Source organism: Penicillium brevicompactum, assembly GCF_028827555.1.
Source record: "Penicillium brevicompactum strain IBT 35665 chromosome Unknown utg000009l_segment0_segment0, whole genome shotgun sequence".
NCBI lineage: Eukaryota > Fungi > Ascomycota > Eurotiomycetes > Eurotiales > Aspergillaceae > Penicillium > Penicillium brevicompactum.
In genome coordinates this window covers 1,014,768-1,038,789 of record NW_026623212.1, presented here as the reverse complement: position 1 = coordinate 1,038,789, position 24,022 = coordinate 1,014,768, and the positions used below count along the sequence as shown (strand labels likewise).

The window sequence follows — 24,022 nt, the reverse complement described above, 5'->3', positions numbered from 1 at the left end:
ATCTTCAGCTAAAAACTCTCATCCCAACCACTCAACATCATTTACAACCACACCAGCAACACAATGGCCCCCACACGCAACACCGCCTCCACGGCCACCTCCGAGGACAACTTCAATCCATTTGTCCTCGAGGAAGTCTTCCCTCCTTGGGGCTCCGAAGCTGCATTGATGCAAACCGCCGAGCACTATGCCAGTGAGACCCTTTCGTCCATTTACTTCGACCTCAACACCTTCAGCCGCTTCCAGCAGGATGCAAACGCCGATGACTTCCACTCGATGCAGGTCATGGACAACCTTGTCGGCGTTACAGTGGCTTTCATGGAAGAGTCATTTACTCAGTACATGAAATCGAAGCGCGTCGACAAGAAGCAAGGTGAATCCAAATATCTTGCAGCTGACAATCGATTTTATGCTACCGTCTGTGAGATCGGGTGGAAGATGTCCGCCATCTGCGCCCACACCGAGGCCTTCCGTCGCGCGTTCCGAGAGGCTGATTACAGACTCTGGGGATGTCTCCTCAACAGGATCCAAGAGAATGCGTTGAGCATCGAGCACTACGCTCACAGCCGTGCGCTGGACTGGACCAGCCTGATCAAGAACGTCACAGGACCTCTTCCAGGCCTGCCATCCATTCAGGAAGCCGTTGCTAGTGCATTGGACTGGGTGGTTGACCACCCTCATCACACCGTCTTGACACTCGACGGTGGTCTGAAGCACCCCGAATTCCAGGGGCAATTTCAGACCAACATCGAACGCAGTATCGTTGGAGAGGGCTTTTCTGTAGACCCCACAGCCAAGTCAGAGGCAACTTCCCTCGAGGGATGTCACATGTGCGGAAGCTATGACGACTGCGGATGTACTCTACAGTCTCGAGTAGCAGATCTTGTCGAGTTGGTTGAGTATCCCGGAAAGGGAACCGGAGTCCGTTCACTCGCCTCTTTCAAGCGCAACGACATTCTCGATATCTATGTAGGTGAGCTTCGACCGAATGCTAATCAAGATGACGTGTATCCCCTCACCCAGAGCCCCGACGGAACGAACGGTCTTTTCCTGTGCTACGTCTGTTCAGAGAAGTCTGGCAACTGGACTCGGTTCCTCAACCACTCTTGCCAACCCTCGACGCAGTTTATGGTTCGCACCATCGGAAACAGAGTTGTGACCACGATTGAAGCAGTGCGCAACATCTTGCCCTTTGAGGAGCTGACAATTGACTACGGTGCGGATTATTGGAGCACGGGTAAGCGCACATGTGCCTGTGGTCACTGGAACTGTTGTAGCAACCCGAGCAGCGCGAGTGGGAGCCCCCAGCCCAGCTCCTCGGTCCTCGGAGGTAAGATCAGCAAGAACAAGACCACCAAGGGCAAGAAGGGCACCAAGGGTAAGAAGGGCAGTAAGAAGGGTACCAAGGCCAAGGCAAAGAGGTAGACACTTCTTGACTGGTAGTATGGCGCTCTCCATGTGATGTTCAGATGCAGTGGAGACATTCTATATCACCACTCCCAAGCATCGCAACACCCAAGTCATTCATTTGATCTATATTCTCATTTGTGCTATTTTGCCATATTTATCATAGTTTCTCTTTTGATTCGCGTTCTCGTCATTGTCTTGCTCATTTTTTGATTAAACAAGAGGGAAAAGCTTAAAAAACAGATGAAACCCCCACAAAATCTCATAAAATATTCAATAAATATTGATTTACTATCATCATTCTTGTCTCCCTCCCCAGTAAATACATCTTTTATGGGAATAAGATTATGTACAACATGAAAATACTCCGATGTAACCCAAAATAGAAGTAGATGATGTAGGCCCTCGGCCGTATCCGCCTCCCCCCGCAGTCTGCGCGTGCGGGGAAGCTTTAGTTCCCACTTCAACTGTCTCTTCAATTGCTCGTTTGATATACCATTTGAACTTGGTCAACAGCTCATCGAAACTTCACTGGATCCGCATGAAATTGCGCCAGGACTGAGAGGCATGAGACTTCGTTGTTAGCTATCGAATCTACGAAGATGAGCTACAACGGAGCCTTGAGCTTTGGAAGAGGCCGTTTGGCACTCCGGGTTCAGCTCCGAACAAGGAGAGTCAATGGCGTACATCGTCTACGCAGAGGATTACTCACTGAGAGCTATGCTAGAGGTCCATCGGATGTAAGTACCTCTACCATTCGCACCATTTCTAGAACAATGCGGAGCGACACCTAGTTCAGACAAATTGCTCACAACTCTTACTCGCATGAAGACCCCCTTGATTGAATCGACCGTCGGCGCGCACTTTGCCAAGATTGTGACAGAACACGGAGATCGAACAGCGTGAGCATCGAGCCAAATATTTGAGAGAGTGAGACTCACAAGTTCGACTTTACTATCTAGTGTTGTTTCACGACATCAGAATGATAGAGCAACCTATGCATCTCTGGACACGCGAAGCAATGCGCTCGCCCGCGGGCTGGGATCGGTCGGCGTCCGGAAGGGAGACCGAGTAGGAGTGATGCTCGGGAATTCAATGGAATACGCTGTGGTACGCTGGATTGTCCAATAAAGAATCGAGAGGCTGATTTTGACAGGCAACGTATGCGTTATTCAAACTGGGTGCTATTCTGGTAAGTTCGTGCTGCTCGGGTATACAACACTCAATCTCATCCCTCGCAGGTTCCGCTCAATCCATCCTTCAATGCAGCACAAGTTATTGCAGCTTTGGCTCATCTCGAGTCCACTCATTTGATCATAAGCACAGAGTCCAATCTGCCTCGAAAGCAACCGCGAAGCAACATTCCCTTGATCGATGAGCTCGTTGGAGACATTCAGAGCTCGAAGTTGGAGTCTTCATTGGTTCCTTCGCTAAAGCAGATAATTATGGTCAATAACTCCGATGGTCGCGTGGATATATCAGCTTACAAGAGCTTAACACCCTTTTCATCTATCATCTCGCAACTCGCCGCAGATGGCGGTCCCTTACCCCCGCAAGACCTTTCCCCGCACGATATCGTGAACATCCAGTTTACGTCTGGAACCACAGCGATGCCCAAAGCAGCTTGTCTTAGCCACCATTCGATCTTAAATAACGGCTATCAAATTGGCGATCGTATGCTTCTCACATCCAACGATATCGTCTGTTGCCCACCGCCGCTGTTCCACTGCTTTGGCAGTATATTGGGCTATATGGCGACAGCAACCCACGGCGCCGCTATTGTGTTCCCGAGCGAGTCCTTCAATGCCCGTGCAGCGCTCACGGCAGTTCAAGAAGAGAGATGCACTGCGCTATACGGTGTCCCGACTATGTTTCTCGAAGAGCTGAGTTTGATCGAGACAGGGGAAATATCCCGTGAAGGATTCCAACAATTGCGGACAGGTATTGCTGCTGGAAGTAGCATACCATCGGAGATAATGAAAAAGTTACACCGGGTATTGAATCTGACGGAACTGACCATCTGCTATGGCATGACGGAAACAAGTCCCGTGTCGGCCATGACGACCACAGATGACCCCATTGATAAACGCATCAGCTCGGTTGGGAAGCTTATGCCGCATGTTCAAGCGAAGATTGTGAATCCAGAGAACAAGGGGGAAATACTGCCGTTAGGGAGCAGGGGTGAGTTGGCTGTTGGCGGGTACCTTCTTATGAAAGAGTACTGGGGCGACTCAGAGAAAACAGCGGAAGTGATGATCCCGGATGAGACTGGTAAGGTGTGGATGCATGTAAGTTCTCATGTCCTTATTTTTACTTTGATCTTCCCTGACCTCGCGCTTTCAGACTGGAGACGAAGCTTCAATGTCACCAGATGGATATATTACCATCACTGGGCGAATCAAAGACTTGATCATCCGAGGAGGAGAGAATATACATCCCCTGGAGATTGAGAACTGTTTGCTAGCAAACGATGCTATTTCCGATGTTTCCATCGTTGGAATCCCCGATGTGAGGTACGGGGAAGCTGTGGCTGCATTTGTTGTACCCCGAGAGCACAGCGCAACCACCATCACCGAAGAGAAGATTCAGCAATGGGTACGCGAGAAGCTGAGCAACCATCTTGGTAAGTCAAGACTCGAACTAGTTTGAAATCGAAGCTGATGGTGTTTGCGTAGTTCCGAAGCACGTCTTCTTTTTGGGGCCATTGGAGTCTTTCCCCAAGACAGCGAGTGGGAAAATCCAGAAGTTCAAGCTGAGAGCGAGGGCTGTTGAGCTTTTGGCAACAAGTGCTGCATGATTTGTGATATACAGGCCTTCGATCCCTTGTACATAAGCATAGAAGATCAGTGATACTGTATATACTCACATTTCCAAGTGATCTCATCCACAGAGAATACTCAAGATCGTGCGGGTCCACGGGTCAAGGGTAAACCTTGCAAGGTTGGAAGTCCGATAGGGTCAAAAATGTAGTAGATAGAGATATTGAAATAAGAAACAATTAAAAGGTGTCTGGAATTGCCAATAGATGATCATAACAAAGGCCAAAATTGCAAGCTCTCGTGATATACGTTTGATCAGGAGTATAAACCACTGGACTCATTCGTCCAGCAGACTGCGATTAAAAGTCCTGAACACCAGTCTCTCCATGTAGATTGGTGCGGGCATCTTCTCCGCGGGTATCACCAACCACCCACTCGGGTTCCTCATCCTCGAAGTACTGATCTACCTTGTCGGAATCATCGTCATACTCTTCGTTCTCATCAACGGTCTTATAGTCGAAATCGGGATCATTGCCCTGCATAAACCGCAGCCCCATTTCCCACTGCCAGAGCCGCTCGCCTTCTTCTTTATTCGGCGGGATCTCATCACGGTCCTCAGCGAGGACCTCCCCATCCGGGCCGCGAGTGTAGTTCATCATGGCATGAGGATCCGGATGGGAGATCGCGTCCATTCTGGCCTCGGATCGCATGATGTCTGTTTGCAAGATGCCGGAGAACCCTTTCGCTCTTCCTGCAGCTTCTCTTTCTTCTGGTGTTTGGAATCGGCGGATGAGGCGATCGTACATTAAAGGGTCTGGAGAGAGTCGAGCAATGTTAGCATTGGATGGGTAGATCCTTTTATATGCAGTGCCAGCGTTCGCGATCAAGTGAAATGACATATGATCAGCTGGGCATTGGGAGAGAAAAGAGCAGGCGGACCGGCTAGCTCAAGATCCGCGGAGTAGTACTCTGGATGCGAGTCCAGATACCGCTTGCGACGGTTCTTGACTGTAACAGCATGACTTTGAGTATCTTTGGGTGTGAACCCGGAGTCCTTGGGGAAATGTGGCATGGTTGTTTCAGAAGGTGGTGGTTGAAGTTGGGAACGCGGAATGTGGCGGCAAAAGAGCCTCCTCTCCGCAATAACTTTTCTTTCTCGACGGGAGCTTCTTTTGATGTGTCTGGTTTGAAAGAGTAAGTTGATCCTTTAGTTGAAACAGCTCGGGGTCTTTCGGACGTCGAATATTCCCTTGAAAAATGGAAAAGGACACAGTTTCAAATCGCTGACCAGCTCGCAGATACGTTGGTCAATTCCGCATGTACTAGCCACTCAAATCAAGAATTGTAACAGCTGGAAACCATGCCTGTCCAGGACTTCTTGCAGCAGGTCGATCGCCGGCGCTTCGGTACCGGCATGGCCTTGCTCGTCCTGCTTGCTTTCTACTCGCCCCTTTCGAAGCTGGTCTTGTCGCCGACTTATGGATATCTTCCTTCGAAGATCTTCCATGCTTTTGGAGTGTGCATCTCCGGTGGACTCGGCTGGCTGCTCAAGGACCAAATTGTGAGGCGCCTGGGGCGCCTCGGTGGTTACTTGCTCCCTGTGCTGGCTTTCTGGGTTCCCACTATCCAGTACTTGATCAAACAGCAGAGCTCCAAGATCGGAAACCCCACAGGCCCGGTGATCACGGAGCTGTGCGGTTATTATCCTCTAGTGCTACTCACCGTGGCATATGCCGGCAAGCAAATCCAGACCTCCTTGAGGCTGGAGGCACAGGGTGATCTGGTTGTTGAGCATGTACCCCTGATTGGCACATATGTGCTCTATTCCATTGGCGAGCACTTCGCCACGACTCTGCTCTCGTGGATTGTTGGTACTTCATTCCTCTTCACCAGGGTCGGTATGCAGATACTTCTTGCTATCGGCTACTCTGCTTTGCTCCCTTCAAAGTGGCTGGTCCTCGCAATCCCTTCTATCATTTTCTCGGTGACTTGCAACGTCCATTTTGCCGGTATCAACGGTGTCAACTCTGCTATCCAGCATGAAGGATACACTTTGCTGGCCCGTCAGGAAGCGTACACGGGATACATTTCCGTTCTGGAGAACGATAATGACGGATTCCGCGTTATGCGCTGCGACCACAGTCTGCTTGGCGGCCAGTGGACCAAGCACGTTGCTGGATATCGCCCCGAGGTCGAGGATCCTATTTACGCTATTTTTGCTATGTTGGAGGCCGTCCGCTTGGTTGAACCTGATAATGGCGTCCCCCGCGTCGATGCGAACAGCAATGCTCTCGTCATGTAAGAACACTCTCTCAATCCTGTGAAACCCCAACTAACGAAAGCAGTGGTCTCGGAATTGGTACAACACCCGCCGCCCTGATCAAGCACGGCATTGAGACCACAATCGTCGAGATTGACCCAGTCGTGCACAAATTTGCCACCGAGTATTTCAATCTTCCTCCAAACCATACTCCTGTGATCCAAGACGCTGTCAAGTATGTCAAAAAAGCCGAAGCATCCGGAAAGTCGCCCCAGTATGATTACATTGTCCACGATGTGTTCACTGGTGGCGCCGAGCCCGCTGAACTCTTCACCTTTGAGTTCCTCACAGGCCTTCACTCTCTCCTCAAGGACGACGGTGTCATTGCAATCGTAAGTTCTACCCGGATATGACCCCTATAGCATGCACTCACCATCTCAGAACTACGCTGGAGACCTGACTCTCTACCCGACCGGACTTGTCGTCCGCACCATCCGAGCTGTCTTCCCGACTTGTCGTATCTTCCGCGAAGCTCCTGCCGGCAACGAGGAGGACTCCAAGTTCACCAACATGGTTCTGTTCTGCAAGAAGACTGATTCCCCACTCAGCTTCCGTGACCCTGTTCCGGCGGACTACTTGCGCAGCAGATCTCGCGAAAGCTACCTTGTCCCCACCCATGAGCTAGACGCTTCTATGTTTGCCCATTGGCCCAAGGGTGGCAGACGGCTACTGGTGGACAAGGAGGCCGGCAGATTGCACAAGTATCAAGATCGCAGTGCTTTGGCGCACTGGTCTATCATGAGAAATGTTCTGCCCGATGCTGTCTGGGAGAACTGGTGATCTCAGGCGACGTCGGAAGGGCCTGGTATAAAAGTTGACCGATCTTTGATTCATCTTTGATTTGCAACACTTAAGTCATATAGCTTCAGGGCCATGTTGTATTGGCTAGTTACCAGAGCAATTTAGAAATGTAACAACAAATCAGACTTCATATTGGTATCACTATCTAACACCTGCCGAAAAGCCATAGGGCCTCCTTCCACTCCTGAAGTAACCTTGGAACCACAGAGCAGGGCTCCCGTCTGCTCCTTTAAGATAATGGACCCCAAAGAGCCGCCTCCATCTATACTCCGAACAGCCAACTCATTGCCAAAAGCGAGACTCCTAGGCTCTGTACTATGTATGGGCGAACTAAAATACAGGGAAAGAAAGAAAGAGAGTTCAAGCCGAGGGGCTTCCACGGGGACTTGAGCCAGGTTTCTTGACAAGACCAGCAAAGAAGTTTGCCAAAGCCTGATTGTGCGCCTTGTCATCGCTAGCAGGCGGAGTTGGAGTCTCTTTCTTTTGAGTTCGAACGGCTTCTCGATCCTGGATGAATAATTTAGCAAGGTTCTAAGATGGAGGTGACTTGGTTGTGAAGTGCTTACCCGAAGCTTTTTCAACATATCATCGGCGTCCACTTGGATTCCGCCCATGTTGAATTGCACAGGACCGATATGCTCGTTTACTTTGCCTTCGTCGGCCATGGGTGACATTTCCAGTTGTGGTGCTTGCTGAGTTGTGTGCTCCTTGTCGTCTCTGGCTTTAAGATCTTCCAAAATATTCGCTTGATTCGCAAAGAAATCTTGGAGATCAGTGGATTCAATCTCGATCTTGGTGCTGTTGTTGTTCGGGTTGGCGCCAACTGTGCCTTGCTTGGGATCATAAATTGTTTGTTCAAACGTGGTCACGGCACTTGTGCCATCTTCCGCTAGGCCGTGCTCGTTTTCTTGGGCACTGTTTGTGGTTTGATAGATCGACTCGGGGGGATCTTGAATCTCGATAGACCACGCCGTTGACACTCCTTCCATGTCGAACCCCTCTCGGATGATTCGAATCTTGCCCCATGAGTCCCAGTTTGCTGGCACGAGAATCTTGTCGCGGTCAATGACATTATGTTTTAATGATTCCTTCTTCAGCAAAGAATGTATGCCGAGTGAGGAGTGGACTAAGCCCTGAAGTGAGCCTGCCAGGAATGGGGTAGTATAAATGAGGGATGCGCCGTCTGATCAATGTTAGAACATACGAACAATAAACAATGGAGATCATGTGCAAAATGATCGATGAGCCTTACGCTTCAAGAGAATCGTTCTGAGGAACTGGAGGATGAAGTCGAATTGCTCTTCATGCCATCCATGATCCTTTTCCAGTTTCTCAATTTTGTCCGCCTGAGGGAAAATCCAAGTTAGCAAAGCTGTGCTGGATTGAGTTCTTTGGAACCTTCACATACTCCTTGGCAGACAACACACATAGGAATACCGAGGCCTTCATCCCATTCGCCTGGACCTAGAGGTATTGTGATTGGGCCACTTGAGTTTGAAAGGCCACCGGCAGTCGCGTTAGTCGCATCCATTCCTCGTTTACGGTCACGCCATTCCAGCATTGTTTCTTCCATAACAATCTTGGTCTCGTCGTCGAGCGAAACAAGTACAGAGCGCAGTAGACGGACCCATTCCCTGAGCCTCCGGACCCACGTCCATGGGTCTGACCAATCCATTAGGATCACAACCAGCGTTTCCGGTACAGACTTGGGGGTCAAGAGTGGTTTGAGAAGGGGCGCAAATGACGGAGAGGGTTCGGACAGGAGATAAGCTGAGACGCGGGCCAGCGTATCTGTACAGCATGTTAGCTACCAAGATCTAGGCGCGCATCAGGGTGTCTCATGTACCTTCTTTATCGGCGTCAAGAACATCTCGATATGTGTAGCCGAGCGCAAACTGATTGGCGATTGGCGGGACCTTCCCTTTACCCTTTCGTTTGTCATTTGCTAGAGCGGGGTCCGCAGATGTATCGGCGGAGAAGGTGTCGAGGAATTCTCGCTGGCTGTCCGGTGTACCACCTTTGTTATAGATGTTAGCGACATGTGAATGAGGAAGGCCGGGCAAGCGATCGGGGCTGGAAGCTGCAGTGAGCGGGACTGGAATGCCCCAGCGGCAACATAACTAACCTAGCACCAACAAGTTCTTTTCAGGCAAGCGCTTCCCATTAGCAACGGTATCTAATAGCGAAGACCAAATGTTCTTCTTAGAGCCGTCTTTGCTGGTCGGTCGACTGTTGGTTCCGGTCTTCGACCCTGAGTTCGGACTGGACGAAGACATATCGTCTAGTCAAGTTCTACCATGCCTCAAAGGACATTCAATCTGGTAGTGGTCGATCTGGTCTGTGGCACTGCAGTTGTAGTTTGCGCGTATGTTGAGTTGAGGGGAGATGAGGCGCGGTCAGGGGAATCCCGAGGACGGGGGGATGTAGGTTTTCGGCGGTGCTAAGAGCTAGCCCACTCGCGAGGACCTGGAGGCAATTGCAAGTCACTAAGACAAAGTGGTCTTGTGGCGACGACCGTCTTTGATTGAGCAGGGGGCTAGTTTGCGTTCAGGTGCGTAAACAATTGAATATTACGGTTCCGCGGCTCCACATTTCTCTCCAACTTCTGCGCACTCCAACTTTCTCTCTTCATTTGCAACTCCATCCATTCTGCCCCATGAATTCCATTCGTCAGGTTCAGGCGCTCAATAAGCGCGAGCTAGAAAACGCCGTGTGAGTTTGAATCCTTCTTATGGGCTAATGCGCTTATGCGAAGCTCCTCCCAGCTCGAGACTGACGGTTTTACTCTAGACCTCCAGAGGCATCATGGCATGCAGACTACCGTGATACAGCTTATGTCTATATCGGAGGCCTTCCGTTTGATCTATCCGAGGGTGATATTGTCGCAATCTTCTCTCAATACGGAGAGCCGGTGCATGTCAACCTGGTTCGCGACAAGGAAACCGGCAAGAGCAAGGGATTCGCGTTTTTAAAATACGAAGACCAGCGCAGTACAGATCTTGCAGTGGATAATCTCGGCGGTGCAACTGTTCTGGGCCGCATGCTTCGGGTTGACCACACGCGGTACAAGCGCAAGGATGACGAGGGAGAGGAAGACAATGTTGCCAAACTGATGGGTGACCCGGCTCCCGACAGCAAAGATAGCAAAGGCGATCGACACAGCCGGCGGCAGATTGAAGACCAACGTCCGATGCTGAAAGAGGAGAAAGAACTGCAAGAATTGATGCGCACTCACGACGAGGAGGACCCAATGAAGGAATTCTTGATCGAGGAGAAGAAGGAAGAGGTTGCTCGCGCCATCGAGGCCTGGAACAGCTCGAAAAAGTCAAGCAGGCGGCGCGATCATAGCAGAGAGCGATCTAGCCGGCATCATCGTCGCCACCGATCTCGCTCTCCGGATAAGGAGAGACGTTCTCGGCACAGATCTTCTGAAAGAGAACGATCGCGAAGAGACCGTCCTTCGAGGGACTCACGCTCGCCCGACTCTCGGCGTCACCGATCTGACAGGGATAGACATGATCGTCGCCGTTGAATGCTGCAAGTCAGCATCAATGCCGTGACTATGTCCCTGTCCGACCGGACTACGAATTGAATTATCGGTCTTATCGAACGCTTTTTGTCGTCCTCCAGCACGTTTCCATTACTCGTGGTTATTTGATTGACAGTAAAGCTCTTCGCACCCCCCAAATGAGCCACATCCGAAACGAGATCCAAGATATCACTGTCTTGCTCCCAGCAGCTGCGCTGCCCTTGGTTCATACTTAGTATACGACAGATACAGAACATGATCACAGCTCGAAGGATTCATTCTCTTGAATCAAATATACTACAACATGGCCACGTTCGTGATTCTGTTGTGGCTACATAAACTGGGCAAAGACCTGCGAATACCAGATCGTCCAGCAGAAACATTTCACTGTTCGCGCTTGGTATGAGCGCGAGATCCAGCAACTGGAAATAGAATCATCTTAACATCTGCTCGTGATATTTCACCGTCGGCGAGGTGTCGTGAAGGTTTTGTTGGCAGTTGCGGCCTCAACCACCGCCAAGATATCGTTTCCAACCATCCCGCACACAATATCGTTTGCCTTCTTCGCCTTCCCGAAGCACGAATTTCTCCCATCGTCCCTCTCTTCCGGAACCTATCACCAAGAGAGTCTGATCATCGCACCACCCTAGCAGTCCTTTTTGGGGCCGACCAAAGGATGGTCCACTTGTCGGTACATACGCCGAACCAGGGGTGGTTCCTTCGCCAATCTCGAAATGTGCACTCGCAATCGAGTAGACATCTGAGAAGACACGAGGAAGCAATGGAATTTTGCCAAGGATTCCCCATTTTTGGCTAGGTGCTGATTCCTCGGAAGTTGGTGTCGGTGATTGGCTGCGACGGCTGATAGGTGGCTGGGGAAGATCAAAGATGTGAAGAGTGGACTTGTCAGATGTAACGGCCAGCATAGTATTGGATGGTGAAAATGCAATGGAAAATATGACCGCGTGGTCGACTCCACGTCGCAACTCCGCCAACTTGGTGCAGTTTCCAGTAGCAAAGATCCGCACCAGTGTTCCCTAGATACGTATTAATGAACCTGCTCTACCCGCGAACAAGCACCGCGTTTGGGAGCTTACCGACTCACTAGCCGTTGCCAGTAGCTTTCCATCTGGGCTCAGTGCCATTGCTCGGAGTGGAGTACTATGCGCTGGGATAATGCTGATATTTCCAGTCTCCAGTTCTATCATCTGGACCTGGCCCGGGGATCGACCTGGGAAGGCTAGTACCTTTTGGTCAAGACAAGCGAGTCCTAGGGGGTTGTCTGAGGTCTCAAACACCGAAAGCTTCTTTGGTGGGTTAGAGAAGGCAAATACATGAACACTGTTCAACAGCACGGCGACGATCTTTGATTTCGATAGACGAACGCCTAGTACCGAGGTCCGGAATTCGAGCGTGATGGCCGCTTTCTGCTTGGCATCGTCCCAGATGACCAGCTGAGGAGTTTCAGTCAATTTCAGGGCTCTAATCTACGCTGGTAGTGGCACGCACCTTGTTCTGGGGGAACTTGGGGTTTCTCCCACCCCCAACGATGGCCAGGTAGTTGGACTGGCCCAACATCTCGGCTACTCCGATGCCAGCATTGAAGTCTGCTCAGTTAGCACTTGAGTAGTTCAAAGAGACCGGTTGCTAAAGGCGAGGGTAGCTCTCACCTCTTAAGACCTTAAGCTCGCAAGGGTTGGCATTATATACTAACGGTTGATAGGTATCAGCTTCGGTCCAATACATAGAACAAAGTATAGCTCAGATTTCCTCCCCGAAGGAAGGTTTCTTTCTTTAAGGCCAAGCTTACCACAGAAGCCCGTATCCATCCCCACTGAAAAGCAGCTGTTATCATGGTTGAAGGTTACTGATAGTGAGTATGGCCCGATGGACTCGTCGATCGACTGGCGGGTATTCATTGCAAAGTCAACGAAGCATCTTTATGAGAAGGGTGAGAAGACAGCCTTGCAGTGTAAACACCGTATTTTGGGCTCAGTCATGCAGCACGTCCAGCAATAGCAAGAACATGAAGAGGGAAGTGCTCTCGACGGTATATCGATAAGAGCAATGCGGGCAAGCTATCCACTTCGACACCTCAGGCATGTATTACATAAGCATATAGCAAATGACCCACTTCCCCCTGAGTTGGCCCTCAATTGGGTACATCAGTCAAGTAAATATTCAATAGAGACAATGCACGAGATAGGGGAAGAAAACTGAATTGATAGGATTATTTCTTTTTCGAATACACTGGTCAATTGTGATATATCCAGCGTCGAGTAAAATACCGATATAGCCAATATACAAACTAGTAGAACAAACTGGAGAATTGAGCGATGCGGTGATTGGTCACCTGTTTGGGAAAGGGGGAAACACGAACTGTCTCCCCCCTACTCTCTCTCTCTCCAGACTCTCAGGAGAGCCAAGTTTCACTCTTCCTTATTACTTCGACTTCTTCTTTCCCCATACTTGTTTAATTCAATACTATTCTCACAATGTCGTCAGCACTCAACGCGGTAGGCACCTGGCGTCCCCTATCCTCTCGCAAAAATGTCAAAGCTAATTGCACGCCCGCGCTCGTTCCGGGTAGATCAAGATCCGTCGCAAGAAGAATGTCAAGAAGGGAATTCAGTTTTGTTTGATGGTCTGCGGTGCCAGCGGAACTGGTATGCTGCCCGATCTCCCATGGGGGTCAGACGAAAGCTAACAGCTTGTTCGCCGATAGGACGCACAACTTTCGTCAACACTCTCTGCGGCAAGCAGGTTCTGGAGGGCAAGGATGCCGACGATGCTGCCAATGCTCACCTCGAGGAGGGTGTGCGTATCAAGCCCACCACCGTCGGTCAGTCGAATTCCCCCCCGCGCAGTACCCAGCATCGAGCCCGTACTGATGAACGATATACAGAGCTTGAACTTGATGACGAGGGAACCCGTATCTCCCTGACTATTGTCGATACCCCCGGATTCGGTGACCAGATTGACAACGAAGCCAGGCACGTACACCGGTCCCGTGAGCATTTGCACATTAACTGACCCCTCGAACAGTTTCGGTGAGATTGTCGGTTACCTCGAGCGCCAATACGATGATATTCTTGCAGAGGAGTCGCGAATCAAGCGTAACCCTCGCTTCAGAGATAACCGAGTGCACGTCATGCTTTACTTCATCACACCCACCGGCCACGGTCTGCGTGAACTCGATATCGAACTGATGAAGCGCCTCTCCCCCCGTGTCAACGTTATCCCCGTCATCGGAAAGGCCGACTCTCTCACTCCCGCCGAATTGGCCGAGTCCAAGAAGTTGATCATGGAGGACATCGAGCACTACCGTATTCCCGTCTACAACTTCCCCTACGACATTGAGGAGGATGATGAAGATACCGTCGAGGAGAATGCTGAGCTGCGTGGTCTTATGCCGTTCGCCATTGTTGGATCCGACGACTTTGTGACAATCGATGACCGTCAGGTGCGCGCGCGCCAGTACCCATGGGGTGTTGTCGAGGTCGAGAACCCTCGCCATTCCGACTTCCTCGCTATCCGCAGTGCTCTTCTCCACAGCCACTTGGGTGATCTGAAGGAGATCACTCACGACTTCCTCTACGAGAACTACCGTACCGAGAAGCTCAGCAAGAGCGTCGATGGTGCTTCTCCGTATGTTATCTTTCCATCAGACTCTCAAATCCTTACTAACTTGATTGATCAGTTCCGGCCAAGATTCTTCCATGAACCCCGAAGACCTTGCTTCCCAGTCCGTGCGCCTCAAGGAGGAACAACTCCGCCGCGAGGAGGAGAAGCTGCGCGAGATCGAAATCAAGGTCCAGCGCGAGATCGCCGAGAAGCGACAGGAGCTGTTGGCTCGCGAGAGCCAGCTTCGCGAGATCGAGGCCCGCATGCAGCGCGAGCAGCAGTCCCTGGGTCCCGAAGCAACCAACGGAGAGGCCTAGATATACCCTGTCGGCGATGCGGCTCGTTCCGTGGGGCGCTGGTTCGAAATGTGATACCGTTCTGTGCCATGGACTTCCAGGCACCAAGTTGGCTTTTGTTTATGGGATAATATTGACTGTTTATTCACGTTAATAGCTTTTTTCTTCTTTTCTTCTGCGGGGAGGGTCCAACTCACGATAGCCCGGTGTCCCAGGCAAGACAAGGGAGGCAACGCGTCCGTCAATCTCCCAGCTTCTTCCTGGAAGACTTGGCTCGGCATATATCTTTGGCTCACGACCCCATCTGGTGACCTTCCCGACACCATGTCTTCCCCTGTGTTTGGGTCGCGTGGTTTGTTTTTCTTTTATCACATCACCAGCTGCCACCGGGACCTGTTGCTGCATCACTTCTATTCCCCATCTTCCCTGCTTTCTCTCTAGTTCTTGTCCAAAGCCCGCAGCGCAGCAATATTCCCTTTTCTCTTGTTTTTTTGCGTTCGTGGCTCATGTCTTCTTCATTATCTCTCCTTTTTCCCCTCCTGTCTTCCTACCGATAGTAATAGAGGACGAAAAAGTATCTGGCTATACATTTTACTCCGTACTGGCATTGTAGTCTTTAGCTATGATGTTATTGTTGTGATCTGTCGATAACCTCTCTATTGAAGAGATGTCTAGGAATTGTGGCTTCGGGGCAGCGACGTATACTGTCCATCTCCGTCACAGCCTTGAGACCCTGGAGTAGTACCTAGCTCTTTAGGGTAATATTATGCCTGACACATGACCACGGTATTGCCCAGATGGTGTACGAATTACATGGGAAACATCGGAATGTTCCCAAGGACCAATGTGATATCTCTGCTGCCAACGTTAGAACACCCAACCTTGAGGCTTTAATAGAACGTACACCAAAAGGGAGAACAGACTCAGGTAAACAAGGCACCATGACCTCGGAAACGATTCGGTAGTGAGGAGTGATGAATATTTTTAGGACAGGCAATTCACCTTCTATATCTGTACCATCGAAAGTACTCAAGACATTTGGATTTGACCAACTATTCTCGAACAGGTACCATCTCTTCTGCAAATGCAATAATGATTGACCCTGAAGTGAAGGCATCATGTCTTTATCATCCATGGACGTCATAGTTTATACATATGAGATCTGTTCGTAATTGATTCACTTCCATGGATCCATCGATTACTTGGGCACGGTTGCTGCCGAGGTTATCCATCATACTAACAAACAGACCTGGAGAGATTCCATACTTATATATCGCAAACAATCATTCCAAGATCGAATTCAATGGCATTAAAGAAGTTAAGCTAGGCCTACTTCGATTCTCCCATCCGCAATGCAAAGGAACCATCCACATCAATGAAATTGCTAAGTATAACAGACAAGATACCTCGAGCTCAAAACAATACAGGTAGAAGGTGAAAAAAAGCCATGAGATGGTAGTGTAGAAACAGAACCACGGAAGATAGCACTAGAAAGTAAAGTTTTGAGGACAGAAAGGAGGTAGGCAAAATGCAATTGGCAAGAAATAGAGAAGAAAAAAAGGGTTGAACGGGGAAAGGCAAGAAAGCAGACACGCAAGAAGTGGTATTTGCGCTCCATTGTACATTGCGTAGAAAAGAAAAGACGGGTTGGCCCCGTCAAAAGTTTGTCATTGATGATGAGGAGGGGTGGATGTGGGTGGTGCCAGGGCTGAGATGTCGAGGACGGGTGGACGGCACCAGAGGGAGGTGTCACATCTTCCAGGCATTATACGTGTTGTTGGGGTTTGTTGGTCCAGAAGTCCAAGCTGGCGACGGTATCGTAGCCGTGATCATCTTCATAGGCATAGATGATCTAGAAAAAGTCAGCGTTTGGTCAGGAGACGAAATGTAAGGCGCAAGTAACATACCTCGCGAGTGGAGCTGTGTAACATGCGAATGTTCTTCCCGGTCATCAAGTGCGTCAATTCACTGGTCTCAACATGGCGAATTTCAACGAAGTTCGGCTCAAATGCTAGGATGTAGGGATAGGAGAGCGCGAATGCGTTCGGGTTACCCTCCCAGGCAATCTTCCAATCTGGACGGGCTCGCCATCCATTGCGGTTGACAAAGAACGAGAAGTCACTATAATTGAGCAGGAATTCACCATTCATGCGCTCGATATGAATGGGCTTGACGTTCTCTTTGCGTGCGACAAAGTCAAGAGACGTGTCTGCTTGGTCGAGGAGAGACTGCGTCTCGGTGGTTTCGAGACTGACAACCTCAAAGCCACGCGCACAACCAACACAAAGAGTAGAGCGCAAGAAATGGATCGAAGAAGACTCTGCAGGTATGTAGTATTCCTGCATAAAGATGTTAGAAGTGTTGGAAGAGAGCAATCGAGGATTGAACGAACCTTGAATGGCTTGAGGGTATCCTGGCCACTTTGGAACATTTTGCTGACAGCCGACTTCTTCTTTCCCTTGGCCAGATTGTCCATTGGCTCGTAGACCTTGATTGTGCTTGAGAGGGCTGATGTTTTGACCGAGCAGACCAGATGACGCCCAAGACCAATTCCTGCCTTGAAGAAATTGGCATGACCTTGAATTTTCTTTGGACGCTTTGCCATAGTATTTTGGCCCTCGGAGATATCAAGAGCGTCCATAGGATAGGAGGAAAGGGTCTTGTTTGCAAGAACCAACAACAGCTGGTATTCTTCCAAGGTATCGATTTGTGTGACCTGGGTAGCCTCGAGAACCTTTTTCGGCTTGGCTGACTTGTCCTTGGGCCAACGCTCAGACACGAAGATACCATTATCGGTACCGTAGACCAACTTCCGACCGCCATCTGATATATTTGGTTAGCGAGATTACACGTGCAATGGAGCGGCATTTGGTTACCTATTGGGACAAGGCAGTTGATACGGTTGACCGCTGCAAAGAAGCCCTCACTGAGAATGGTCTTGTTGTAGAAGTTACTGTTGCGCTCCCACAGCTTCTCCTGCTGTTGCTCAACAGCTTCAATAAACTTTCGTCGTGTTGCGGAGTTCGTGGCATATAGAGTTTGCTCATATCCACCTTTACCAAGATGTCTGAAAGTGATTGGCAAACCACCATCTTTGGCGGGAGGGGGGTTGTTGATGACTGCCTTGTTCGAGAGGAGACTAGAAGATGGCCTTTTCGCGATACCAAGTCGTGGAATGACCTCTTCCATCTGAGCAATAACCAGCAGCTCCAAAGGAATAGGCTTCCTATAGACCCGGACCTCCTCACGTTTGTTGACCACCTTGACTCGGACGAGGAGCACGGCGTGATCAAATAGATATGCCGTGACATCTGAGCTGTCGGCCGTTGTCTTCTTGAAAGCCATCTTCATGAGCATTTGTCGGTTTTCTTCCGTAAGTTTCAGATCGACATAGTCCGCAGTGTTGAACTTGAGCGCAGCATTCAACTGAACGAGATTGAAGTGGTTCTCTGCTTTACCACTTTCAGCGTTGACGCGCGAGAGGAAGTCCTTGATTAATTTGATGGCCTTTGGAATGTCCTCCTTGTCTGTGTTGCTGTCGGCTGTCGTTTTCAGTACACCCTCGAGGAGAAGCGGGTATCTTGCAAGACGAGTGGTAGGCTTCGTCAAGTAACCATTCAGCTCCAGTTTTCGGGATTCTTTGAGACGCTCCGTGTCCTCGACAAATTTGGCAAATGCCGGATTTGAAGCCTTTTCCTTTTCAAATTCGTACTTGCCGTAGAGTTGGTTGGCACCATACTTAATGAATGGATCGAAGTTGGGAACATGTTGGCAGACAATATCACCAATAGTTTGCACAACTGCGTTTTCTTTTTGACGGGCGTTCAGAGCTTCGCACAGAGCGCTATTAACTTTGAGAACCTCTAAGCAGTTACCGAACACAGTCCGAATGAACTTCTCCCGTCGGTGCTCTGGAATTGGCGAGTGAGTTGTGGTGCCCGCAGCGCGCAGTGGTCTCATCCAGAAATCTCGCAAGTATTCCAAATCCTTGACGAAGTCTCGTTCGGTGTACATCAATTCGAAGATGATCTCCTGGCGCTTCTTCTCGCGATCATCGACAGAATCCGAAACTTCCTTCGGAACAGTGCTGATCCACAGCTTCTGGTTATCGGTATCATCGTCGTCGTCGGGTGGCGCGGTGGTAACGTCTCCAGCTCCTAGTACCGGCTGAGGCTTGATATTCAATCTTGCCTGTTGCTCAAGTCTTCGGGGGCAAGCGATTGAATAGCAGAGTTGATCTCGGTTGCAAGTCGGGGAATAACATTCAGTCAAGAGCGTGAAAACACCATTAACATCAGCTGTGGACTTTTCCTCTCCCATAGTTTCCTTAAACTGATAAACCTCGCCTGGGGCATCGCGCAGACGATGATCGTAAGTGACATCATGGAAGAACTTCTGGGCATCCAGCGCACGGCCAAGAAGAAGAGCCAGGTTGCGATCGTTAGTTCTGATGATGGAGCCGATCAAATCCACAGAGTCAGTACCCGAAAATGCGTTTTGGTACGAGAGACCGTTCTTCTGACGTTCACCAAGTGAGATCTTTTCCCTGAAAATTTCAGCCACGAGAGAGAGTAGCGCAGGGTAGACCACCGGAACTTTGCGCTGTGAATCTCTAGCAACAAGTGTTGTCTGGCCAGATGAGCTTTGGGTAGCTTGGCTTTGGACACTCATTGTCCTATCGGGTGCAATTGTTGACGCCATGGACATGGTTCGAGACCTAGCTGATCCATCACTCGGTTGGCGAGAGGCTGCAAACGCCTCTGGGCTAGGCTGTGTCATCAGAGGACTGGGCTGCGTCATCAGAGGACTAGGATGCGTCATGGAATCGCTCCTTGGGGTAGTCTGCACCGCGTCGCGCATCGTGTTTTGCTGATCATGACCCGAGGGTGGTCTACGATATGGAATCGACCTTCCACTGTTCATGATGTGCGCATCTCGATCCGACGACCAGGAAGTCATGGACATGGCCCGCTCGTTGGTATTTTTCTCCGGCACCGGACGACCCAACTGAGTGATTGGGGCACCGGCATGATATTGCTCACGACGAGAAGCAATGGCAGAGGTGTGGTTGAAGTTGCTTGGTGGGGTTTGCAGAGGCGGCCCGCTCAATTTCGCCATCGACCTTGATCGGGATGCATCAGAATTCAGTGCAGGTGGGGGCATTGGGCGACTGAAGTCTCTGGGATCTGGGTATTGGGGTGAAGGGCTTGGCCGCGTCTCCAGGCGCTGGGGTCGGGGATAAGCGGCGAATCGTTGTTGGGCCCCCGGGTGCGGTCGAGGGGGCTGATGTGAAGACATTGTTGCAGCTCCTGGGTTATAGGCTTGATACTGTCCAGATGGCGGCGGCGGGGGGATATCCATTCGGCGGTGCTGATGGCGGTCCATACCCATTGGGTCCTTGCCGCGTGGGCGTCGGCGGCGGTCTCGAGAATTGAGGGTGCGCAACATGCGACGACATAGTATGGGCACGACCCTGGGAGAATTGAGGGGTCTGCGAGTTCATGGTTTGAGAGCGTCCTGCGGGTGGTGCGCCTCCAAAAATATCGGAAAACGCAGCATCCCGTTGTGTCGACGAGGCCGGTCCGTGAGGCCGGTAGTTCCGGTTACGTTGACCACCCAGATCCGCCATTTTTTACGAGATGTCAGCGATCCCAAGCGGGCAGTCGAAGATCGGTCGGATATACAAGAAGGATCTGTTCCCGGGGTCCGAAAGAGAGGTGAAAGGGGGTATCCGTGTTGATCGTGAAGAGCGTTCAGGGCGTCGCAATAGGTCTGTTCAAGATCGTGGGCAACGGAGGGAAACGACGGAGAGGACGGAGAGGGGAAATGCCGGAGACAATGGCGAATAAAATAATAAAAAAGACGTTTCCAGGCAATAGGACTTAATATGCCATAACTCCCCTCAGTTTGGGATTGAGATGGATTTGAAGGCGGATATCAAACGTTAATAGAGAAGCGCCAGGAGCCGTGAGCGCAACAAAACCAAGGCTCCCTTCGATTTCATACCCTCAGCATCCTCCGAGACAACCAAGAGAGAGTAGGGTAGCGAGGTGAAGGTGGGGGGGTGGGTAGTTGTTGAAAATGTAGTGATACACTTGGGGGAGGGGGCCCAGGAGAAGAAGGTCCACGGTGACGGCGAGGCCGGTATGTAATTTCAATACGGGGAGACCTTCAAAGTGCCGGTTAACGCGGGGGGATACACCGAATACTGCAAGTATCGTATGGTCACCGCCCGAGCGGGAACAATGCGTGGACTACGGCGGGCGAAATGACCATGTGGAACAAGGAGCGAACACACCTTACCCTTCCACGCCATCTTCGGACTTCGTCAATCAGCCTTTTTTTTTCTCGTTTCGATTGCAAGACGAGTCTTGCCTATTCATCATGGCCGAGAGCGAGCTTGCCCCCAAGTTCGCCCCGTTCTTTTCCTTTGTGAGTGGCCGTCGCCAACCTCGCAGATCATGAGACTAACAAGCTGTCTACCGCTAGGCCGGCATTGCTGCTGCTGTGAGTCGTATCACCACCTGATCATATTTTGATGCAGCATCACTGACAATCCCCTGAAGATGATCTTCGGGTGTATGTGGAATACCTTGCGGGGATGGAGCTAGATTTCGAAGTTCTAGACTCTGGGACATCCGGACAAACAGCTTACAATTTCACAGCGGCAGGAGCAGCTTATGGCACAGCGAAGTCAGGCATCGGTATTGCCGGTGTGGGAACCTTCCGATCTGATCTGATTATGAAGGTGAGAAACCTACTCAGGCCTATCTCCATGTATACCCCGGCAGCTAACCGAATTTCTACCGACAGTCCCTTATCCCTGTCGTCATGTCCGGTATTATCGCAGTTTACGGTCTTGTTATCGCAGTTCTCATTGCGCAAGCGGTGGGCCCAACCACCAACATGAGCTTGTATACGTACGTTGAAAAAGGTCGAAGGCGCAAGTTCGGACAAGCTGACAATGCGCAGAGGCTTCATGCACTTGGCTGCAGGAATGTCCGTTGGTCTTACAGGTGTGGCTGCTGGGTATACAATCGGAGTTGTGGGAGATGCGGTACGGACATGTTTGCAACGACCGAGTGAACCATTGGTACTAACAGCAATGTCAGGGTGTTCGGGCATACATGCAACAATCCCGAGTCTATGTTGGAATGATTTTGATTTTGATTTTCGGAGAAGTCCTTGGTCTTTATGGGTAGGTCCCTCTGAGTCAGACACTCTTCCGACCTTACTAACCTGTCAGCTTGATTGTCGGTTTGATCTTGAACTCCAAGTCTTGAGTATCTTGAGTACGCGCTGTCCTACACCTACAACTACCACACGGCCAACACTATACCTCCATCGCAACCACAAATTAATCCAGTCGCAGATATGGATGAAAGAGTATAAACATGGAAAGAGGAACAACATTTGGTGTACAATAAGGGAATATGCATGGTCGAATCAAACGCCCTGAAGAGGCTCTTTAGCTTATGTACTCAGTTCGTAGAGTTCCGTCTAGCCCCGCATAGCAAATACGTCAGAGCCCTTTTCGTATTTCTCCCGCCTCTTTGAACTCCACCAGACTTTTTTCCCTTTTGACAGCTTCGGACCTAAATGTTTTTTTTAATCTGAGCCTCTGAGACCTTGCCCTCCATTCAAGCTGTGCTGCCGATTGGTGGCGCGCTAACGGGCCGGATCTCATACTTTTTTTTTCCTTCTCCGGATCGCTATTCTAATGGCAACTGGAACAGTGCAACACTCGCCGAATGAGGCGCCAGGCACCATGGTCTTTCCCAAACCGAACGGATCTCTTCACCAGATCGAAAAATCCATTGTCGAAACGCTCCGCTCGTCTCCGCGATCCTCCAACCCTTTCCTTATCACCGAGCGCCAGGGCGAGAAACAACTATGCATCCAATCGAGGAGTTTGCGCGTGACCGATTTCGCGCTCCTCAAGACCCTGGGGACTGGTAGGGACCTTTGGAACTCTTTGTATCGGTTGCGCGATCGACCTCTAACCGTTGATCCGTCTTTCTAGGCACTTTCGCTCGTGTGTGGCTCGCAAGGCTCAAGGACCAAAAAGACAAGAACAAAGTCTATGCCCTGAAAATCCTTCGAAAGGCAGATGGTGAGCGCCACATTGTCTCACGTTGCGCGAGGCGAAGGCTAACTTGTACCGATTGCGCTGGACAGTGATCAAACTCAAGCAAGTGGAACATGTGCGCAACGAACGGAAGGCCCTCGCAGCGGTCATCGATCACCCCTTTATCACCACCCTGATCGCGTCTTTCTCGGACGACAAGAGCCTCTACATGCTGGTATGAACCTTCTGTGGGCTTGATATGAATTTGGAAATATTACAGGGTGCTGACGAACGGTTAGCTGGACTACTGCCCTGGAGGCGAGATATTCACATATCTTCGCAAGCAACGACGCTTCAGTGAGGAAACTTCACGATTCTACGCCGCGGAAATCACAATGACAATCGAGTTTTTACATGATGTCCATGGAATTGCCTATCGGGACCTCAAGCCAGAGAACATTCTGCTGGACGCCGATGGTCATCTCAAACTCGTTGATTTTGGATTCGCGAAACAAGTCGACAACCGTGAGACATACACGCTCTGCGGCACACCGGAGTATCTCGCACCGGAGGTCATTCAAAACAGTGGACATGGCCTCGCAGTAGACTGGTGGGCGCTTGGAATCCTGATTTACGAGTTCCTGATTGGCCAGCCCCCATTCTGGGATCAAAACCCTATGCGGATCTATGAGCAGATCGTCGAAGGTCGCCTACGTTTTCCCCCGAACATGCCGCCCGCAGCGCAGAATATTGTCTCCCTTTTGTGCAAAACGAATCCAACGGAACGACTCGGTCACATTTCAGGTGGTTCAACCCGAGTCAAGTCGCACCCATTCTTCCAAGATGTCATCTGGGACGATCTGTTTTACCGCCGGGTGAAGGGGCCTATACTTCCCCGCTTATCGCACCCCGCGGATACTGGAAACTTCGAAGAATACCCGGATCCCCCGACGTCAGACACGCCAACATCTACACCGACGACCTGAAAAAGAAATATGAGGCATTATTCAGTGATTTCTGAGTTCTGCTGATGGGTCCAATTTATCAAACTTCGAATCCCAACCTTTCTTTATTGGGATGCCATCAAATGATGGGATCATATCCCCCAAACCCCACGAACCCCCACGGGCACGTGCCCGCGTGATTGAATGATGCTTTTTGCTGAGCCTGCACTCGCAGTCACTTGTGCTCCATGTTTGCTTCATGCTTGCTGGTGGT

The 24,022-nt window shown here is 50.4% G+C and overlaps 11 protein-coding genes across 11 annotated transcripts; 7 read left to right on the top strand and 4 right to left on the bottom strand.

Annotated features, from left to right (window-relative positions):
• Window positions 1-63: 63 nt before the first annotated feature.
• N7506_011837 (SET domain protein) lies at window positions 64-1,425 on the top strand (the record flags this gene model as incomplete). The annotated part of the gene is made up of 1 exon (XM_056961128.1): window positions 64-1,425. The coding sequence occupies one exon, from the start codon at window positions 64-66 to the stop codon at window positions 1,423-1,425; it is 1,362 nt and encodes a 453-aa protein (XP_056805662.1).
• A 1,427-nt stretch (window positions 1,426-2,852) lies between these two features.
• N7506_011836 (uncharacterized protein) lies at window positions 2,853-4,204 on the top strand (the record flags this gene model as incomplete). Its single annotated transcript, XM_056961127.1, has 3 exons — window positions 2,853-3,695; window positions 3,751-4,030; window positions 4,083-4,204. The coding sequence occupies 3 exons, from the start codon at window positions 2,853-2,855 to the stop codon at window positions 4,202-4,204; spliced, it is 1,245 nt and encodes a 414-aa protein (XP_056805661.1).
• A 321-nt stretch (window positions 4,205-4,525) lies between these two features.
• N7506_011835 (uncharacterized protein) lies at window positions 4,526-5,238 on the bottom strand (the record flags this gene model as incomplete). The annotated part of the gene is made up of 2 exons (XM_056961126.1): window positions 4,526-4,980; window positions 5,106-5,238. The coding sequence occupies 2 exons, from the start codon at window positions 5,236-5,238 to the stop codon at window positions 4,526-4,528; spliced, it is 588 nt and encodes a 195-aa protein (XP_056805660.1).
• Window positions 5,239-5,526: 288 nt separating this feature from the next.
• On the top strand, window positions 5,527-7,266 carry N7506_011834 (spermidine synthase; the record flags this gene model as incomplete). The annotated part of the gene is made up of 3 exons (XM_056961125.1): window positions 5,527-6,464; window positions 6,512-6,818; window positions 6,868-7,266. 3 exons carry the CDS (start codon window positions 5,527-5,529, stop codon window positions 7,264-7,266), a joined length of 1,644 nt encoding a protein of 547 aa, XP_056805659.1.
• A 381-nt stretch (window positions 7,267-7,647) lies between these two features.
• On the bottom strand, window positions 7,648-9,566 carry N7506_011833 (dynein family protein; the record flags this gene model as incomplete). Its single annotated transcript, XM_056961124.1, has 6 exons — window positions 7,648-7,794; window positions 7,854-8,470; window positions 8,540-8,633; window positions 8,696-9,078; window positions 9,134-9,304; window positions 9,413-9,566. Coding segments are annotated over 6 exons (1,566 nt in total), but the record flags the coding sequence as incomplete, so codon positions are not given.
• A 377-nt stretch (window positions 9,567-9,943) lies between these two features.
• On the top strand, window positions 9,944-10,819 carry N7506_011832 (IST3 family RNA-binding protein; the record flags this gene model as incomplete). The annotated part of the gene is made up of 2 exons (XM_056961123.1): window positions 9,944-9,999; window positions 10,078-10,819. 2 exons carry the CDS (start codon window positions 9,944-9,946, stop codon window positions 10,817-10,819), a joined length of 798 nt encoding a protein of 265 aa, XP_056805657.1.
• Window positions 10,820-11,322: 503 nt separating this feature from the next.
• N7506_011831 (phosphatidylinositol-3,5-bisphosphate binding protein HSV2) lies at window positions 11,323-12,735 on the bottom strand (the record flags this gene model as incomplete). Its single annotated transcript, XM_056961122.1, has 4 exons — window positions 11,323-11,853; window positions 11,914-12,270; window positions 12,326-12,423; window positions 12,627-12,735. 4 exons carry the CDS (start codon window positions 12,733-12,735, stop codon window positions 11,323-11,325), a joined length of 1,095 nt encoding a protein of 364 aa, XP_056805656.1.
• Window positions 12,736-13,311: 576 nt separating this feature from the next.
• On the top strand, window positions 13,312-14,757 carry aspA (uncharacterized protein; the record flags this gene model as incomplete). The annotated part of the gene is made up of 6 exons (XM_056961121.1): window positions 13,312-13,332; window positions 13,407-13,482; window positions 13,542-13,658; window positions 13,722-13,821; window positions 13,862-14,464; window positions 14,517-14,757. The coding sequence occupies 6 exons, from the start codon at window positions 13,312-13,314 to the stop codon at window positions 14,755-14,757; spliced, it is 1,158 nt and encodes a 385-aa protein (XP_056805655.1).
• A 1,744-nt stretch (window positions 14,758-16,501) lies between these two features.
• Window positions 16,502-20,365, bottom strand: rom2 (putative Rho guanyl nucleotide exchange factor (Rom2); the record flags this gene model as incomplete). The annotated part of the gene is made up of 5 exons (XM_056961120.1): window positions 16,502-16,588; window positions 16,644-17,075; window positions 17,129-17,559; window positions 17,613-20,019; window positions 20,066-20,365. 5 exons carry the CDS (start codon window positions 20,363-20,365, stop codon window positions 16,502-16,504), a joined length of 3,657 nt encoding a protein of 1,218 aa, XP_056805654.1.
• Window positions 20,366-21,120: 755 nt separating this feature from the next.
• Window positions 21,121-22,128, top strand: N7506_011828 (Vacuolar ATPase proteolipid subunit c; the record flags this gene model as incomplete). Its single annotated transcript, XM_056961119.1, has 8 exons — window positions 21,121-21,168; window positions 21,226-21,243; window positions 21,303-21,315; window positions 21,363-21,484; window positions 21,550-21,656; window positions 21,709-21,793; window positions 21,849-21,934; window positions 22,014-22,128. The coding sequence occupies 8 exons, from the start codon at window positions 21,121-21,123 to the stop codon at window positions 22,126-22,128; spliced, it is 594 nt and encodes a 197-aa protein (XP_056805653.1).
• A 376-nt stretch (window positions 22,129-22,504) lies between these two features.
• N7506_011827 (cAMP-dependent protein kinase) lies at window positions 22,505-23,790 on the top strand (the record flags this gene model as incomplete). Its single annotated transcript, XM_056961118.1, has 4 exons — window positions 22,505-22,691; window positions 22,760-22,849; window positions 22,915-23,039; window positions 23,104-23,790. 4 exons carry the CDS (start codon window positions 22,505-22,507, stop codon window positions 23,788-23,790), a joined length of 1,089 nt encoding a protein of 362 aa, XP_056805652.1.
• Between the last annotated feature and the right edge of the window lie 232 nt (window positions 23,791-24,022).